This window comes from Diorhabda carinulata, chromosome 2 (assembly GCF_026250575.1).
Source record: "Diorhabda carinulata isolate Delta chromosome 2, icDioCari1.1, whole genome shotgun sequence".
Classification (NCBI taxonomy): Eukaryota; Metazoa; Arthropoda; class Insecta; order Coleoptera; family Chrysomelidae; genus Diorhabda; species Diorhabda carinulata.
In genome coordinates, this window is record NC_079461.1 from 7,507,388 (window position 1) to 7,526,133 (window position 18,746).

At 29.5% G+C, this 18,746-nt stretch overlaps 1 protein-coding gene across 2 annotated transcripts; it reads right to left on the reverse strand.

The window, feature by feature from the left end:
• Positions 1-1,534: 1,534 nt before the first annotated feature.
• Positions 1,535-18,635, reverse strand: LOC130890760 (hormone-sensitive lipase). 2 transcript variants are annotated; one of them, XM_057795061.1, is made up of 11 exons: positions 18,079-18,635; positions 15,500-15,686; positions 13,652-13,730; positions 12,154-12,438; positions 11,271-11,579; positions 10,370-10,579; positions 8,904-9,152; positions 7,669-7,809; positions 7,390-7,553; positions 6,812-6,937; positions 1,535-4,782 (listed from the first exon to the last, which is right to left on the reverse strand). In XM_057795061.1, the coding sequence occupies exons 1-11, from the start codon at positions 18,486-18,488 to the stop codon at positions 4,690-4,692; spliced, it is 2,253 nt and encodes a 750-aa protein (XP_057651044.1). In that variant the 5' UTR covers positions 18,489-18,635; the 3' UTR covers positions 1,535-4,689. The 2 variants fall into 2 exon arrangements, with proteins under 2 accessions (XP_057651044.1, XP_057651043.1); XM_057795060.1 differs by having other exon boundaries at positions 7,390-7,559.
• Positions 18,636-18,746: the final 111 nt, after the last annotated feature.

The window sequence follows — 18,746 nt, forward strand, 5'->3', positions numbered from 1 at the left end:
CGATTTTCCCGTATGTATTTTTCTTGTTTTTGTTTTCGGTAGTGAGAGCATTGACCTACGATGTATTTCAAAGAAAAATAAAAGTTTTATAGCTATATAAATATCCTATTTCACGCATGTGCTTTTAAATAATATTTAAATAAATTTATATTTTTCGAAAAAACTTGTGACGTGATTTAAACAGATGTGACACAAATCTTTTTTCATGAGTGAAGATAGTCTATTCCACGAAAAAAATGTTGATCTTTATTCGCTAATTTCCATTGAAAATATAAAGAATCAAATTAATCTGGAACACTTGGACAGTACAGATTGATTAGGCAGAAGAAACTAGAACAATATCATCTAAGATAATTTTAGTAAAGTTATAGGTCTCTTTTTTAAGTAGTACTATAGTTTACTACACAGCAAAAAGCAGGCAAATTTTGACGCCTGAGAATGTTTTCCACCAAAATATGCGAGGGAATTTTACTGTGCAAATAATTTTAGTAGTATTCATCTTGTTAACCATGCATAAAAAAATTAAACACATGATGATATTATGTTTAAAGTTATGTGGCATTAAAACCTACAGTAATAGTAATTCTTGTTATCTAATTTTCTGTTTAAACCCAGTTTAATTGAAATTTTGAATAACAAACTCGGTTAGATCTGAAATATATATGTTTAGTGATAATGTGAACAAATAAGAATTCACAGGAAACATGTAAGTGGATTCTGAATTTTCAAAGTGAGCCCTAACTTCAAAAGGTACTGGACCGCTTTACATCTGATCATTCAGAAAATTTAGAACCCACTTTTGAAATTTAAATTCATCCTACGAAACCTTGTATGTAAAAAAATAATTGATCAAAAATAACCATGTTATGAGGTATTCATAAAATATCAAGATTCAAGAAAATAAAAGAAAAAACCCGTCAGTATTTAGCTACAATATTCTAGAGCAGGAAACTTGATGATGGAGATCCACATTACTTTCCAAACATTCAGGTCATAGTTTCTGAAAACCCTTGCAGCCTTTAAATCATAAATAACAATTATCTTTGCTTATAGTTCTTATAAAAAAAAATTTCCAATCGAATACGAGATCACTGACTAGGTAATAGTTCTACACAGTAAAAACTCTAGTAACAAACTAAGAAATGCTTTAGCAGATCAATAATGATATTATTAAATATCAGTTTTTAGAGAACAGTAATATCATATGCAGGTGATTCTGTCGAAGAGTGATTGGTTCTAATTGATTTTTAATTCTCACCTCCAAAGTTTGTTTTATAAACCTTCTGGGGTTGTTTTAAAACAAAAATAGACCCTTTGAGATATTACATATTTATCTTAGATGTTATTAACAAAATATTGATCAAAAACTACAAAGAACAACCACAATATTTTCTACATATGGCTGCAATTGTTTGTTTCTCTTTGAAATACAATTGGAGTAGATCATGAAACAGAAGTTGGTAAGTCAATTACCAAAAAGTGTTTTGGCAATTCTTCAACAGAGTAATTGGACGAGAGGACTAAATAAAACCAGTTCGCTTCAAAATAAGTTTATTCAAATAAATTATAACAGTAAATATCAAATATAATTTGGTCAACAAAAACATATAAAACAATGGTTGTTCATTTGAGAATTGTTCAAAGGACCTCACACTAATGATGCGAAATTCATTCAAAATTAATGAAGCTATAATTGGTACAAATTATTTGTAGTATACATAAATATAAATAGGAATTATTGTAAATTATATTGGAATAAAATTTAGCATAAATGATCAGAACCAACAATTTTGTATGTGTTGAAGTAAATTATTTTTAATTTCAACTCACATTATTTTTCGATCATACAAGGTGGTCCACACTGTGTGATGATGATACATTTCTAGAGCTCACTGTACCTCAAAAAATAAATATATATAAAGGAGATACAACACACCAAAGGATGAATTATTTTTTCAAATATTTGCCAAATCGCCTTGACTATAGAGTTCGTATGTTGAGAGTGATTATAAGACAGTAGGATAATAATTAAGAGAAAGCGATACACACATAATCAAAGAAATTGGGAGGAATTAGAATGAACGCAATTGACTGGATGAAGAAATGAATGAAATATTGGGCAATGAAAACATCATTAAAACCCAGAGATTGAGATGATTTGACCACATTGAAAGAATGGAGGACAAGCGGGTGTCAAAGAGTATCATGAATATAAAGCAGTAGAAAAAGAGGCAGACTGATCAAGTTTACAAAGACTTACAAACAATGAATGTGAGAGGACGAGGAAAGTTGGTGAAGAACAGACCAATTTGAAGGAGAATTGTCGGGGAGACCAAGGTTAATACCGAACTGTAGTGCCACATGCTGGTGGTGGTGTGGGATAATTAATTTCAAGTCATCTTATCCCATATGAATACAGGGTAGTTTCGGTTTTGCAGAATTGAAACGATTACAGTAAACTAAAAGTATACTTTCGAGTTTAAATTAATTAAAAATAACGATAATATTAAAATTTGAAAAAATGCTATTATAAGAACCATCACTTAGCTACCAAAACTACCCCAATTCAATATGAAATAAGGTGGGTGGGGGATAAACTCAATACATCCATTAAAAAGGTTTAATTTTTGTTATTAGTTGAGAATATATAAAGATGTTATTTCTGAGGTCTAGAAATTAATGTTTTTGATTCTGAACCACCTTGTTTATTCAACAAAATATCAATATAATTAAACAATTACATCCAATTTGACACCAACCTAAAGAATTTAAATATATATGAATGGTTAATGACAAAAATGGCTGAATCTGAATTTCAGTACGAGTACAGGATCCTTTATTTCTTCCCTGAACATATTTATTATAATAATAAATAAATTATAAATAAACACCACAAATAAAACAATATCACAGAAGTTGCAATAAGGTTATTATTACGGGGTTATTTGCGAATAAGCCATTTTCAATATTTCCACATTTGTGAAAACATGTGTTTACAGTTTGCAATTTGATTTTATAACGTTTTTAATATCATCATAATAACCGCTATATGGGATATTTTCCAACGTTTCAGATACAAATATTCACTTTATATATAATTATTGCAATATTAATAGAAAAATACTGGAAATCAGTTGCTTAGGACAGTTTTGTTGAACAATTAGAAAGTCGGGGAAAATGGAAGAGAAATTCGTATATTATTCTATAGTTCCTTTGAGTACTCTACCAGTTTTCTCAATTTGAAAAAGAAATATCAATACGTGAACTTTAACATGAATTGGCTCTTATATTGCTAAAAAACTAATAAAAAAATTGAACATTGATGGTATAATTTTTAGGAACAGGCCCTAAGCATATTAAAACAATTTCTATTGAACATATTCCACTATCTTAAAGAATATGATCCACTTAAATATTTAATATAAAAAAGTGGACCATGAAACTAGTACATCTGGTATGTAAAAGGCAATATATCATTACTGTGCCTGAAAGATATCAACTTCTGCTGTTTAAAATGATTATTTAGTGGTTTAAATTGAAATTAAAGTCAATTTCACCTACAGTGGTTATTAAGAGTCAAGTATTCATAGTAGCCTTGTAGCCAAGGACAAGTTGAGCACATAGACCTTCAGATAGGCCCGTTGTGTCTCACCTGACGTTACCAAAGGCCGATGTCCTTTGAGAAGCCGATCAGGTGCTTGAACCCTTTGAAGTCATTAGGCACGCTGTGAGGCTTACTCAAATGTTTGAACAGCACTCGTGTGAATGCCCAGCACTCACAGATGACGTGGTTATGTCCATGATGTGGAGATGGCGTCTTTGATGACCGTATCTGTTTAAAAGTTCGGTCACTAGTCGGATTTCGCGCCTATTTAATTGGAACAGTTGTTTGGTAAGAGAAGCAGAGGGTCCATTTATGTATTCGCTTGTTTCAAGCCAGGTGTCTCAATCCTTCATTACCGAGCCCGCTTTGTAAGCAGACGCGATAGCAACACTTCTAGCTACACTAAGGATGAGTTCTATGCCCATTGGTGAGTTCGCCGATCCCGTTTGGCGACTGAGTCCACCTTGTTGCTTTTGTTGCTGGAAAAGAATATTATACTGCTTGTTTTGGTGTATTTTTACGTGAAATCATGCAACAATTTTACTCTGAAACATGGAAAACAACCCCTTTCTTCATTTGACATCTCGAAAATTCTTATAACGAACTTACTTCTTGTTTTTTTTAGGATTTTTCAGTTTGTAATATGTAATAAACACAAAATACATTCTTTTAATAAACTTTTACAGCCCTTTCACGATAATATTATAATAAAACAAAAAAGCTCATAATCTAATCAACAGATCTATTACTTCAGTAATTATGAATAAATCATGTTTATAAGCCAGTTGTTAATTTCTTTAAACATTTATTTCACTCCACAATATTTCCATTAGATCAGAAACGTGTTAACCACGTTTACTAACAGAAGCAACCAGTAATATTTGGCCAACAAATATTAATGTTTAAATTGGATAAATAAATATAGTTGAGATGTACGTAAAGTACCTACTGTATAAAAATAATGTTGCATTCATCTCCAACCAATTACCTAGCTAAATCAATATTAACAATGAATATTAATACCTATAGAATAATACTTTTCCACTATTGGACAGATCTATGAATTATTTTAATCATTGACTAAATTACAGTATTGTCTGATTTTGTCTTCTCTGTTTTAATAGTTCCTCAATTCGTCGGACACATACATTGGAACCTTCATGAGCCTCTTTCGAAAACTGGAAAATAAGTAAATTGAAAAATATTAGAGTACTTATATATAGAGAGTATACAATGTTCTATGTAGATATATACACATCAGAAATGGAGAGCTCATTTTAGTAAAAATATTTTTAGTTGTATACTACTACCAGTTATACCAAAGTGGACATCTGATAGAAACTTCAAATTTATTCAAAATTTTACAAAACAAATAACAACTTTTTCAACACAAAAATACAATAAAATATCAACTGAACAAAAGTTCCAAAATCTCATTCAAAATCAAAAGCTTAATTCAAAATCGAACTGATTATCAAAATGATTATTTTATAAAAGATCAACAATATCCAAATCCTTTAGTCTGGTCTATAACTTAAAACCATTTTTTATTTTTATTATGATATTAGAAAAAATTGTTATCAGGAATTAAATAAAAAGTAAAACACATTTTCTACACTTTGTTTACTAGAAGAGTTGGCTACTAATAAATTTTTGAATATAATTCACCAACAATGTAATTTCGAATGGTGTTGTGGGTTGGGGACTCAAAATCTTTTGACTGACGACTAATAATTTAAAAAGGTATGTTGTTTGCCCAGGTTTTTACTTATGTGTATGTATTGGTTTCTTTAAATAATTTTTTTTCATTGTTCTTCTGTTTTATACAACAATGTTCTTATTTGTTTATGTTATATAGTTTGTCTTATATCTAGTGTGTTCTATACATGTATAAATATTTATATTATTACACTATCTGATTATTGTTTTACTTCTAATTTTACAATTTTTTGTTTACTTGTTTAACTTCGGTTTGAGTTATAATGTCCTCAACCCGCAACACCATTCGAAATTACTTATCAGAAAGGACAATTATATCAACAATAACATTCACCAACAATGTCTGTAGGTATATAGGCTTCGAATTTCTTGAGGTCATTGATAGGTACATTTTTTCGGATAGCCATCTATAAGGTTTATTACAATTTGGCCTACTTGTTTACTAGAATAATGAAACTCCATCAAAGTTTTAATGTTTAATTTGTCTAGCCTTCACCAAAAATTTAATATGTCTAACTTAATTTTGGGCAAAAGTTGATAGGAGGAGTTTCTTAAATAACTGAGTTCACTTTCACACTCAAACATCATATACAAGTATGTCTAAAGGGTTCCAGTTTCAAATTAAAAATTTCGACCAAACGCACCTTTCACAAAAACTTTTTGGAAACAACTCGAACTATAAATCGAACATTACCAGAATCTCCCCGAAGCTTCTCAACTCTGTACATGGGGCGCTCAGAAATGTTTTTAATGGCAACTTGGGGCTGGAAAATTGGTAGTTTATGCTTACAACCCCGAATCTAACGGGTTTTGTGGAAACTAGGGAAAACTAAAATTTCCATGTGGTTTCAAGAAATACACCTATTTCAAAATAAATCCCCCTTTATTTTCAAATAATTTACTCTCACTGAAATTTAGTTGTATCCCACTCTATCTATTGGAGAACCTACTAAAATACACACCCGCTAAAGAAGTGCTGTGAGGACATTTCGTTCTCCAGGGAAATTTTGTCCAGTTTCACACTAAATTGTTAGTTCCATGAAGGTCAATCCATCAAGTGTAGAATACTTTTGGTAATATCTACTTATATTCATTTTACTAGACTCGACTGCCCTAGTTTTGAGAGATAAATTTTAACGTTTTGGTGTTTTATGTATAAACAAAAAATTGTTGAAGGGAAATGTGTGTGTGAAGAAAGGTGTTTTTTGATATTAACCAATTTAAATTGAATCAGTATCTAACGAACAAATGGGGTTGTCATTAAAAAAACAACCACACGAAATCGTATTTGGCATAAATTTCTGATCATATTAGATGTTTTTTTCAAATTCTAGTTATTTTGGAAGTTTCAGGCGTTCATCAAGAAAATCCTGGCAATTTTTGACTTAACATCAAACTCCAATACACATGCCGACTCTGCTTATTAAGGTTTACCCTGCATATATAAAAATTAATTTAATTTACCGAAAAAAAGAAAAATATACTTACTAATGAAAAATTTAAAAATCCATGAGGCAAACCTCTTAATATATCTAGACTAACGTCATTTCCCACATTTTTGAGCCTTTTGGCAAACATTATGCAGTCATCAAGACATGGGTCCATTTCAACACTCTGAAAATAAACATTTAATTTAAAAACTGAAAATATTATTGATTTTTAAATGTACATCGATAGAAGAAGATAATATCTACTTTGTTAGTAGTAACTCAACTACAAAGATGTAATTTATTCAAAAATTATTAATATATACAATTGATGATTATTATTTTTTCAAGCTGAACAGTCATTGGACGACATAAGGTTTTTTGATCAGTATATCTTGTAAAAAAATCTAATTGAACAAATCTTGTCAACCCTTCTGACCAATAGAAAATGTTAATACAATACTCTCAATGTTTTGTGAAAAGTACTAATAAAGCACAATTTCACAATTTGTTAAGAATTTTAGGAGAAACTATGATATCAAAATAACGCATTAGCTGGAGCATTAAAAATTTTAATAGAGGTTCCAAGTGGACCTAAATGGAAACCTCAAGAAACTTGTGAACTGATTTCAAACTTACCAAAACTTTTGTGGGAGGAAATTTCCTTAAATCTTCATCTGTAGCAAAAATGGGGCTCAAGAAAGGGTCTTTTGGTACTTCGAAACAAAACCTGTCTACAAAATTTATCTGCGGGGACGTATCTAAATCCAACAATTTTTCAGCGTCGCTAGCTGTTCTTTCACCTATAACTGAATAGATTATAGAAAGTTGAAATTTTTGTAATAGTTCCAATTTCTACCATTAATATATATCTCATTGGTTCAACTAAATACACTATAGTATAAAATTGATATTTACCTAAATATTTCGAAAACGAATTTCTTAGACTACACACAAAGTTTGCTACTTTTGACTGAAATGAATTAGATGCATTTGATAATGACTGGCTAGTCGATGCCTTTGTTGTATCTTTGTTGCCATCAACAGAAAGTTGTTGCTCTGAAAATGTTGAAGTATTCCATTAAAAACATGAATATTCCATTTTATTCATCTATATTGCAGGTTGATCTTAGATGTTAAATATAATTTAACTTTAAGCGTTGCCTGAACAATAAATTTTGATGATGATATAATATGTAGAACAATCCGGGTAATGAGGGCCACCGTTTTTATGCTCAGTGAAATACGCCATCAGCGAGCGAGGTCATGAAGTATAGCTGAAAAAACAGAAGAAAATATCGAGCATAAAGCATTGTTGTGTAGTTGTTTCAAAAACATGACTGAAAAACAAACCTTGGTAGTAAATCGCGGGACACCTATAACCCTTCCAAACCTTGGCTGTATCAACCGAAACAATTACATATTCAAGCACTCAAACAAACAGCGATGCTTGATATGACATCTCCGAGATTTGCTACATCGATATAGGCAAATACAAATGCGGTAGTACTCATTGCAGTATAACTAAATACCCTCTATGGTAAAATAAAAACAATCCAAAACAATAAGTAAATATATAAGCAAAGAGAAATTTAGATAAATTATAGTGATAAGAAACTAAACAGTTTATTTTAAATTAATTCTTCATAGTTTATAATAGAATAGTGGGCGGTCAAAGCACGTAGGCATCTGATAGGCCCGCTGTGTCCCACTTGAAATTACCAAAGGTTAATGTGCTTTAAAAAACAAATCAAGCGCTGTGGTTGGAGCCTTTTGACGAATTAGGATATGATTCCTAACCAGCTAAAGAGGAAAAAACTGTGGTGGCTTGGTTCTATTGCCGAATGGAGACTGCATGAAGGCCCAAGTCATCGCGTCAATAAAATTCAGCAGCTGTTCTTCTGGGTTCAAAGCCCTGTCGAAAGCATTGGTCAGAGTTTGGAAATTAATTCCTCAAGGTAGTACATGAATTAAATTAAGAAAATTTCACATATCAAACTATAAATGGTAATTAGAATAGGTTATTATTTAGAAAATCACACTAGAAGATGAACAATACAATAGCAACTACATATTACCTTCATTTGAACGCTTATTAATAATGAGTTCATATAAATCTTTACAAAAATGTTTTTAAAAGATTAGTTAATTACCTTTAGCATATCTTTCTAAAATTTCATTCATCAGTGGTCCAGATTTATGACTAGAAACGCTATCTGAAACGTTAACTTCATTGGATTCTAACGATTCATAAGTTAAGGTGTCGGAATTTTCTGAAGTAGGAGATTTGTGAGCTTGCAATTCCATTATATCTGACTCAGTAATTTCTTCAAAACTTTCCGTATCCTTATTGTTATTGTTGCTAAACGTTTGTTGTAAGTGGGGATCTGGACAAGCATAAGCTGCAAGAAAGATTGTTATTTGTATTCAACAAAAAAATTTGTTAACATGAACTACTATTTAATATTGTGACCACAGACCACAGAAGAAAATTGCCAATTCAGTTAAAGATAGTAAAAAAAAAAACATCTCAATCAGTAAAACCCAAGGATTTCAACAATGGATTACATCTCCATTAATATGGAGTCTGATGTGTGATTAATTCCTAGATATACTGACCTGTTAACGCTAAGGTGATTACATAGTCATAATAACACCTAGGAAAGTTTGAGAATACTATAAAGAGGTCTCAACTACACAAATAGCCCGTGCAAGCTGGTGAGACTCTTATTACCTTTCCTAAGAAAAATAAAACCTATCTCAAGAGAGAGGACAAATGGAGAAAAAAAGATCAATTTCTTAGACAGGACACTTGATAGTATCCTCCTGTGGAATCAACATTAAAAAGAGATAACCTATAAAGCAAAAATGGTTCTAATCATCTGCAAAATCTCGCTAGGAAAAATTGGAGCTGTATCCAAGTTATCCCAAAATGGATGTACACTTCTATATTGAGACATATTGTCACATACAAAGTTATTGCTTAGAGAAGAAGAATAAACCTTCATATAAATATAAAAGCACCACTCTGGAATTAAAAAGCCTTGGAAATATGCCCTATAATAGCCATGGAAATAATTCTGAATTTCAAGCCACTGTATGTTGGAGGAAGAAAAATATGAGGAAGAATGAGACATTAACTAAAGGAGGAATGCTACAGAAAAAAAAATTAAGATCAAGATTAATATAGAAGGCAGAGAATAACAATCACGTCGAATAGCTGTGGCTGGTATCAGGGGACAGTTGAAATGTGGAAAATAAGATAGTTAATAAACTATCACAAACACCACTATAGATACCAGAACCTTTCTGTAGAAAGAAAAGAAAACAGTGGTTCTAGCAGGCCATTATCGCTTGAATGGACTTCTCAAGAAACTTGAACTGTTGTAAAGATTCTGTGAATTACAAAGAAAACATCCATCCAGATAGTTGCCGAGTGAAAGGTACTACAGAATCTTAGGATTCAAAACTTTGAAGTATAATAAATAGAGCAGGAATATTTAACAAAACTAAAGCCTGTGGGTGTTTTCAAATTTATTAAATGATCAGAAATATAACTATTAGTTCTTTTTTGGTTAGGTTTGTTTTTTTTTCAAAGAGGCAAAAAAATATGTATTACCTTTGAGGCATTTCATCAAAAATCCAAATGGTAAAAGAGGATCCATCATGCAAAGCAGTCGAGCTGGAGATGGTATATAATGTACAAGAGTAGGCACATAAGCTACAAATAGACCTGACATCGTAGGGATGTTGGATTCAATACATTTCAATGTGGAACTGAGCAGTAGATTTGCTCCAGCTGAATCACCTGCACCAATTATTATTTCACCTAAAATATAGAGTTATTTTGAATATACAATCTTCATTGAACGTTAACAGATAATTTCAAATATTCATTTATACAATTCCAACATAGAGAAAATTAAACTAATAATGAATGAAAAACAGGCTAGAGAAAATAATAATGAAATATAAGTTGAAAAGACCATATTGGGGAGAGTAAGAACACAAGTGAAATATGAATGACAGAAAAGTAGAATACAACAATATTAGTATATTTATACTTATTGATATCAAAGTAGAAAGGAAAATGGATAAATACAAATAATTTATGGAAGTGAAAAAAATTGGACAATAAAGAGAAAAGTTGAGCCCAGGATAAATTTTATCGGCACAAAATATTTGAAAAAAACAAAAATTATGAAAGGAAAAAAATATTGTGATTGAATGGGTATGAACACATTTTTGTATAAAAGAACATGATTATGATAATAATGAAGGAAATTGGGAAGAACAAATGTGCTAAGGTAAGGGGAACAAATAAAACCAAGAAAAAAATTAGTGGGAGTTGGACAATAACAATTAGTTTCATGAAATAAATAGAAACATAAGTGAGAAAACAATGATTAGATGGATTTTTCTCCAACATATGATCAATTCAAATATAAAAAAAATTTTGTTCTCAAAATACAAATTTCCTTATATCTAATAAAATTAGAAAAGGATTCGATTGTGCTTACCTGTAGTTCCTAAAAATTCATGATGCTTTTTAGCCCAACAATAAGCAAATAATATTTCTTCTAATGCCCTCGGAAATGGTGCCTCCGGAGCCAAACTGTAATCAATACAAAGTATAGGAACATCTAACTTTTTTGCCCAATGTCTCAAATATCCATCATGAGATTTTGATGATTGAGCAACAAACCCACCGCCGTGACAATGGATCAGTAATGCATTTGAAGGAGGATCCATAGGACTTTTCCCTTTTGTACCTAACATTCCTTCTCGAATTTTATGGCTTATTAATCTAACTTGTACCGATTTTCGACCTAAAAATAACAATATTTATTTCAGAATTATACTTACAGCTAAATCATCACACGTAATGAAATTACCACATTAACAACAATTTTTTTTAAATTATTGATCTATGGTGAGGATATTGTATTATTTTCTTGATTGTAATAAGATATATTGATAATGATACAGTTTATTAAAATGAATCCAAATGTTGTTCGACCTCAAAAACATGTGAAAAACGAGCTTTTCAACAGAAAGTCTACTAGAAATGACTCCAGCCATAGATTCAACATTAGGAAAAGCTAGAGAATTATTTAAAAGGAGATTAGTTCAAAATTTTCTTTGTTTTCAATAAAATAAACCATATTTTTCGAGTAAATATGGACAAACTAAACTACCACATGGAGCTAAATCACTATTTTCTTTTTCCTTGTATAATTTTACTGTATTATTTTTTCCATGTTAACAGATAGCTTTGATAAGTCAAGAAGTATTTAGGAAAACCTTTGTTGGAAGTTGGTAACACAAAATACTGGATATAAGTGTACCATATTAATGATTATACTGTTGCATCTATAAAATATGTAGAGACAAATTTCTTACCAATATAAGAAGAAGGCACTGGTACTTCATAAGATTCACCATCTAGATTTTCTATAACTATAGGCTCTGGTGGTATTTGAATCACTTTAGAAATAGCCACACTTGGTGATACTATCGAAGGCAGCTGGTTCATAAGTTCTGCTTCGGCAAGAAACCAGAACGCTTTGCAGAAATCTACTTCTGCGTGTTGAGATATATTCACAATTCGTTTGGCTCTTTGTTCAGGATCAATAAAAAATTTAGTACTGGAAATTACGGAATTTGTAGCTTTACTAATCATCGAGCCTATTAAAGGAATAAAGTTATTATTTAAATCATCTTTAACAGTAAATGAGGTGTATCTAAAATGTTTGATGAATGGTATCAGAAAAGAAATAATCTTTATTGGCCTTTGAAAACATCGCCATTGTACACAACAAGCCAATTTGATGTTCATTCGTTACTACAACAAGGCTTTCTGCAAGGTGACGCTTCTTGATATGTTGCCGGATTATTGCACAAACTTTTTATACACACCTCATATATGGTTATAATATACGTAATTAGATTTTTGTATGGGAAATTCATTTGTCAGAATATATATTATAAATAAACAATATAAATAAAAACAACTAATAAAAATAAATGAATAGTCATTAATATTTTTTAAAATTTTCCAAAATGTTTTCACATATTAGCTTACATGTGTTTCAAGGAACTGTGTATAATTATAATTCAGTATGACTATCAACAATATGGGACCCTAAACTTATCAAAACATTTTGAGCCATAAAGGTTTTGCTGGGTAGGACACTAGATAGTAAAAAATAAATTGAGAATGAAGAAATGAGTACAGAGAGTGAAAGAATTTATAATAATATTAGACCTTATTAGATGGGGATTTTAAACATCCTTAACGTTTATAAAAAGAAATGATAAAAAAGGCATATACAACGTAAATAAGGCACAAGCTGAGTATGGTCATGCCATATAAAATTTTCGATTTTCGATCACCCATATTGGTTTCCAAATTCTTTCTTTTGTCGGAGAATCAAAATTATTGCTTTCTATCATATACACTGTATTGGTTAAATCATGTAGATGTCTTTTTGACTACCAATAAACATTTTTCATATTTACATTCCTCAACAAAGAGGAAGTTATGTAGGAACTTATAATGCCATACATATAAATAATGCTACTGAAGATTTAAAATTGTTTCTTGTAGTTGACTTCCTATTCTAGTGAATGAAAATTACAAATTTAACCAGTCGTAGCTTTACAAATAATCATTGTAAGAATAATTTTTGAAGCATTATAGGATATATGACCTTTCTATGGCAGATACTTTAATCTGAAGTTCTAGAGACAATTCTCTTTGTGATTTGTCGGTTTCTTGAAAAAAATATATGGAATAATGTGACAGACGTGGGTGTCACCGATCCCTGTATATACAAATCATAATCAGTTTTGAACATATTATACAAAGTAATTTTTATTTTATATAATTTATAGTTACCTTGGTTGTAATATACTTCCGAAAACAACGTCATTGATAAAGCAATGAATTGTAAAACATTTCTAATGGAGTCACAATACTAAAACAAAAATATAATTATTTGATTTTCAAAAACAAAAATCAACTTATTTCTACCATCGTTTGTTATATAAATATAGATAATACGAGGTGTGATAAAAAATACAATGAATAAATTATGCAACATTTGCGAAGCGATGTGTGAGACTTGAAAAATGAGTCAATGACTTTTTTTATCATAACCACCCGAAAATAAAAATGTGCTAGAAGAGAATTATTTTGACACCAGACTGGTCATTGGGAAGGTCATAACGGAGCAGATGACAATCATATTAAAAGAAGTCTTCCAGAATAGCCTCCAGTCTTGGATTCGATATAGAAACTCCTAACCTCCTAACCAAAGGCAATACTTTGAGGAGGATTCGAATTATCTTTTTTTACCACACTTCGTATTAATGACTAATAAATTATAACGAATACGTATATTTGTTTGAATTAAACAATTGTGCAATGAACTACTTATTAATTTATTTCGAATATTAACTTTGAACATGAAACCTACTTAGAAATCAGATAACTAATTTATTAATGTAATTTTAAATCAGTTATTTTGAACTCTTATATTTATAGGTTAATTAATATTTGTGAAAAGACGTTAACTTATGTAACAAAATCTATTATTAAACTATCGAAAATAATTAAGATAGAAGTAATGCTGCCTTGATAAGACTTTTATGTGCACAAGCTTTCTCATAGTTTTATTTTACAAGAAAACAGCCCAACATAAAGATAATTGAAGCTTTCAATTGATAGAAATAAAATTCTGTATGTTACATATGTTTGGAAAATTATATATCACTACGTAATTATTCAGCAAGTGTATATTTTTTTCTGAGATCAAGGAGAAGAGAGATAAGAGAGTAAAAAATGAAATGTAATTATTATAATATAAATATAACAAATGGTGAAACAAAACAATTTAGCATGTTACATACAATAACAGAAATGATATAAACACTCAATGTTTACTCATTTTTAGCAGATACTGTCTACATGTGCAAGTATGTAATTATAAGATTGTAATAAAGTGAAGATAAGAGCTTTCTAGTGTTTTCTTCATTTCCACTCCTATTTTGGGCACCAGATAATAATAAACGGTGGAAAATGAATTTTTTTTTGGAAAAACGTTGTTCGATTTTCCAACTAGAACAATCTACTTTAAATTATTATGAAATTGCTATATAGTTTTCAAATTTTATTCACAAAATAACAACTTTTGCTATTAGTGCTAATATGAAAAAAAGAGTAGATTGAGATTTTGATTTTAATAGAAAACAAAGAAGCTTATATGTACTTATTTAATGATAACCCCAAGCATTATGTAACAGAAGAGAAACTAACGCAGTTGAAATACAGCAACTCAGACTTGCTGAATTAGCTCTTGAATTGGCTAGTGTGACTTGATTGTCCAAGTGCTGAAATTATCTTTCTAATATTACAGATATAGTTATATTCTGCTGATAGTAACTAGGTTACAAGTGTCATTCTTTTGATAGAGCTGTTATGAACTTTCCTTTAGGTATATTTTTATAGAGATAAAATCTAGATTGTTCATGTTAATACTTATGTATTGATGTGAACAAAACTAAAATACTATTGGAAGGACAATAAACGTCAAAGATCAAAGTTGCTTTGGTCATATACAAAATGTCGAAAACAAATACTGCATCTTTACTGAATTTACTGTTATTATAAAAGTATATTCATATTTCAGCGATTTTGATATTAATACAAGTTTTCAAATAAGTAGGATTTTTTAGTAAGACTTACTTGAAATCCTAAATGTCTTCCATAAAAACAATGTTGATTAATTTCTCCATATTGTGTGAATAACTCATCCAATGGGTAATCTTCACCAACAAAAAGATTGCCATCAGTACACAAAGACATAATTGTTTGAAGTTGCGTTAGACAACTATCTAAGCTATTCATTAAATGGGAACATGATTCTATGTCTCTAAAATAAAGTGAATTTGTATAAGTAGATAATCACTACCAAGTTAGTATAAACAATAGTATTATATATAGATTCCCATTCTGCAATTCTCCCTATCCCCTGCATTTCCTATTTTCTTTTCTTGCTAGTTATTTAATTTCTCTTTGTTACGTCTCCTCGTTCTGTATAACTATTAGTGGCTGTACGTTTTTATCATCTTGTTCATTCAGCTTTTAGTACATTGAATGCATCTGCTCAATAGATTTTGTGATTTAAAATCTAAGTACTGCATTGCGTCCTAGTCCATTATCTATTTTAGCTGAAGTAATAACTTTTCTCTTTCTATCTGTATTTTCTTGAAGTAGTCGCCATTAGTCTAAATATTGGCACCATTTAGTTTTTTTAGCTGGTTTCGAAATTTCTACACAATTTTTATAATTGGTCTTTTTTTGTTTGCTTTAAATGCTCTCATCTTATTCAATTCTATAGAATATTCTCTTGCATCTACTTCCACTTTTATTTCTCTTAACATTTTTTAGAATGTCTTTGGCTCTCATTTTCCTTATAGTATTGCAGTTTATTTACCTTTGCACATGTTCTAATCTTTTTTCTTGCGGGAGGATATTCATCTAAAATAAGTACGTTTCTGTTTATTTTTTGTCCATATTTCCAACACTTCCTTTTATTTGCAATATCCCTTCAATTGTTTTTATATAGACTTCTTCAATGTTCATTTCTATGCATCTTAACAAATTTCATGTTATCTCTCAAATTTATATTTGAATTCTGTTTGCATTCAGTCCGGATCTGTAGATTTATCAAGTTCTGATATTTGCTTATCGCTTTTGTTTTTTTGTGGATATTTAGCACAATACAAATTTTCTATTTTAATAATGTTGATTTGTTTTATGTCGAATTTTCTTATCTTAGTGTTAAAAAAGTACTTATGGTAATATATACTAACTAACAGGAGTTAATTTTAACTTTTGTTAATTATAGTTTTCTCCGTTAATAGCAATTTGATTATATCACTTCCATGTATACTATCCATATTAGATACAGGACCGTAATTATTTCAATATATGTACATGATCTTGTCAAAATGTAAGCATATAGGTAATAAATAACTTATTTTGGTAGATAACTTTCATCAACTGGAGAAAAATAATAAAACATATCTTTGCATGTTTGTTGAAGCTTCTTTCCCCTAACCTATTCATAAGCTAACATTAACAAAATCATATTCTGAGTCTAACAATAAAAGCTGAAATTAGAGCTCTGCAGTCTACATTATAATGTAATTTGAAGTTATAAATGAGTTTCTTGATCATTAAGATAGAATAATATTGATGACATTTACTTTTTTTAAAATCTTAATTTTAAATATTTTAACAAATCATTTCTTCAAGCACTTTAGAATAATTGGAAAAATTACAATGGGTTTTAATTGAAATAATTATATAATAATGAATATGTTAATGCTTTTTCGACTTTTCTTTAAGTCTTTATCAAAATACGATATTGCCACTGACAATTTGCTTATTTATATTGATCTATAGATATAGACTTTCCCAACAATTATTGAATTATTTCAATAAATATGATATTAGTATAAGTCATAAAGGACATAATACATTATCCAAATATTTCACTAAATTAAAATCTAAAACACCAAATAACAAGAAAAGTAATATTATATATCAAGTGCTTTGTATTAATTGTGACGCTGTCTACATAGGACAAAAATCTCAGTATGTAGAAAATAGACTAAGAGGTCATCAATACGATACAAAAAATAGAATTGCATTAAAGAACCATGAAATATCAAAAAAAAAACATAAATTCAATTATAAAGATTCACAAATTCTTGAAACGGAATCTAATATGTACACGAAAAAGAGAATTTTTAGAAATGGTACTCATTCATAAGAACGAAAAAGCTATAAATGATAAAAAAGATTTTAATAATTTAAGTAAAATGTATAGCTCTATTTTGCGAATTCTAATAAATTTAATATATTTGAGATGTGGAAACCAAAGACAAATTAATTTTTCTTATTGGAACAAAGTTTCAAGTTGATTTTGATATTCATGATGAAGGTGATCTATAGATCAATATAAATAAGCAAATTGTCAGTGTCAATATCATATTTTGATAAAGACTTAAAGAAAAATCGAAACGTCAAAATTTATCTTTCTTTTAAAAACTATCAAAAAAAAAAATAATTTTGAAACAGAAGAGAACTAAAATCAAGAACATTTAGATGCATTAATATATCAAAAGGTCTGAGAAATAAGAAATTGAAGAATAATGAATATGTTAGACATTATATCATTCCATATATTCTAATTTGTAGATACATTTAAGATAGCTATTTAAACATTTTTTTTATTTAAAATTTCTTATACTTACTTTGTTAGATAAGTCTTACGAAAAAAGGTGCTATCTCTTTTTTGTAAAACTTTTTCTGAGCAATCAATAGCCATTTGTATAGCTAAATCTAGGACTAGGAGGAAACTTCTGTATCCATTTCCCGGAGTATTTTCATCGAAATCGAAGTAGTGCATGTCAGTTTCTATAGCAAGTATTTTAGGCTTAGCTTTTTCGACAGAATCAACTATTGCCAGGAACGATAGATAAAGCCTTTGGCCATTTTCTGTGTTGTCCTTTGAGAAAAAATTCGCGTTATTATCACATATATCTTTTAAAATATCAATTTTTAAATCTCTTTCCGTATGTGATGTCGAAGCATTTGCTGGTGCATGATTTTCACAATTTTCTACTACATTTACTTCGTCTTGGCTTAAATTTGAGATGTTCATTTTTATCTTGAATATAATATGTTGCAAAAATAATTTATACTTTTAACTGTCTACTTTCACTGAACATTTGTATTTAAATGAAATTTATTTTAAGGTTGGATGTTTGCAGCATATTGTCAATTTTATTTATTTACTTACGTCATTGTTATTTTATAGGTCAGTTATGTCAATGTTACAAATGTCACTAAATTTTTCGGCTTATGAAATCCTCAAGATTTCTTTTGTTAATTGAGTCAAAAATTTTGCCACTTTTTTATT

What these genes read in the sequence shown, in the direction of transcription:
- LOC130890760 (XM_057795060.1), bottom strand. Translation starts at nt 18,488, where the DNA reads ATGAACATCTCAAATTTAAGCCAAGACGAAGTAAATGTAGTAGAAAAT. An exon ending in TTTAGAAAGATATGCTAAAG is followed by an intron (nt 7,810 to 8,903) that starts GTAATTAACTAA and finishes CAACATTTTCAG; the next exon opens with AGCAACAACTTTCTGTTGAT. An exon ending in GATTTTTAAATTTTTCATTA is followed by an intron (nt 4,783 to 6,811) that starts GTAAGTATATTT and finishes CTTATTTTCCAG; the next exon opens with TTTTCGAAAGAGGCTCATGA.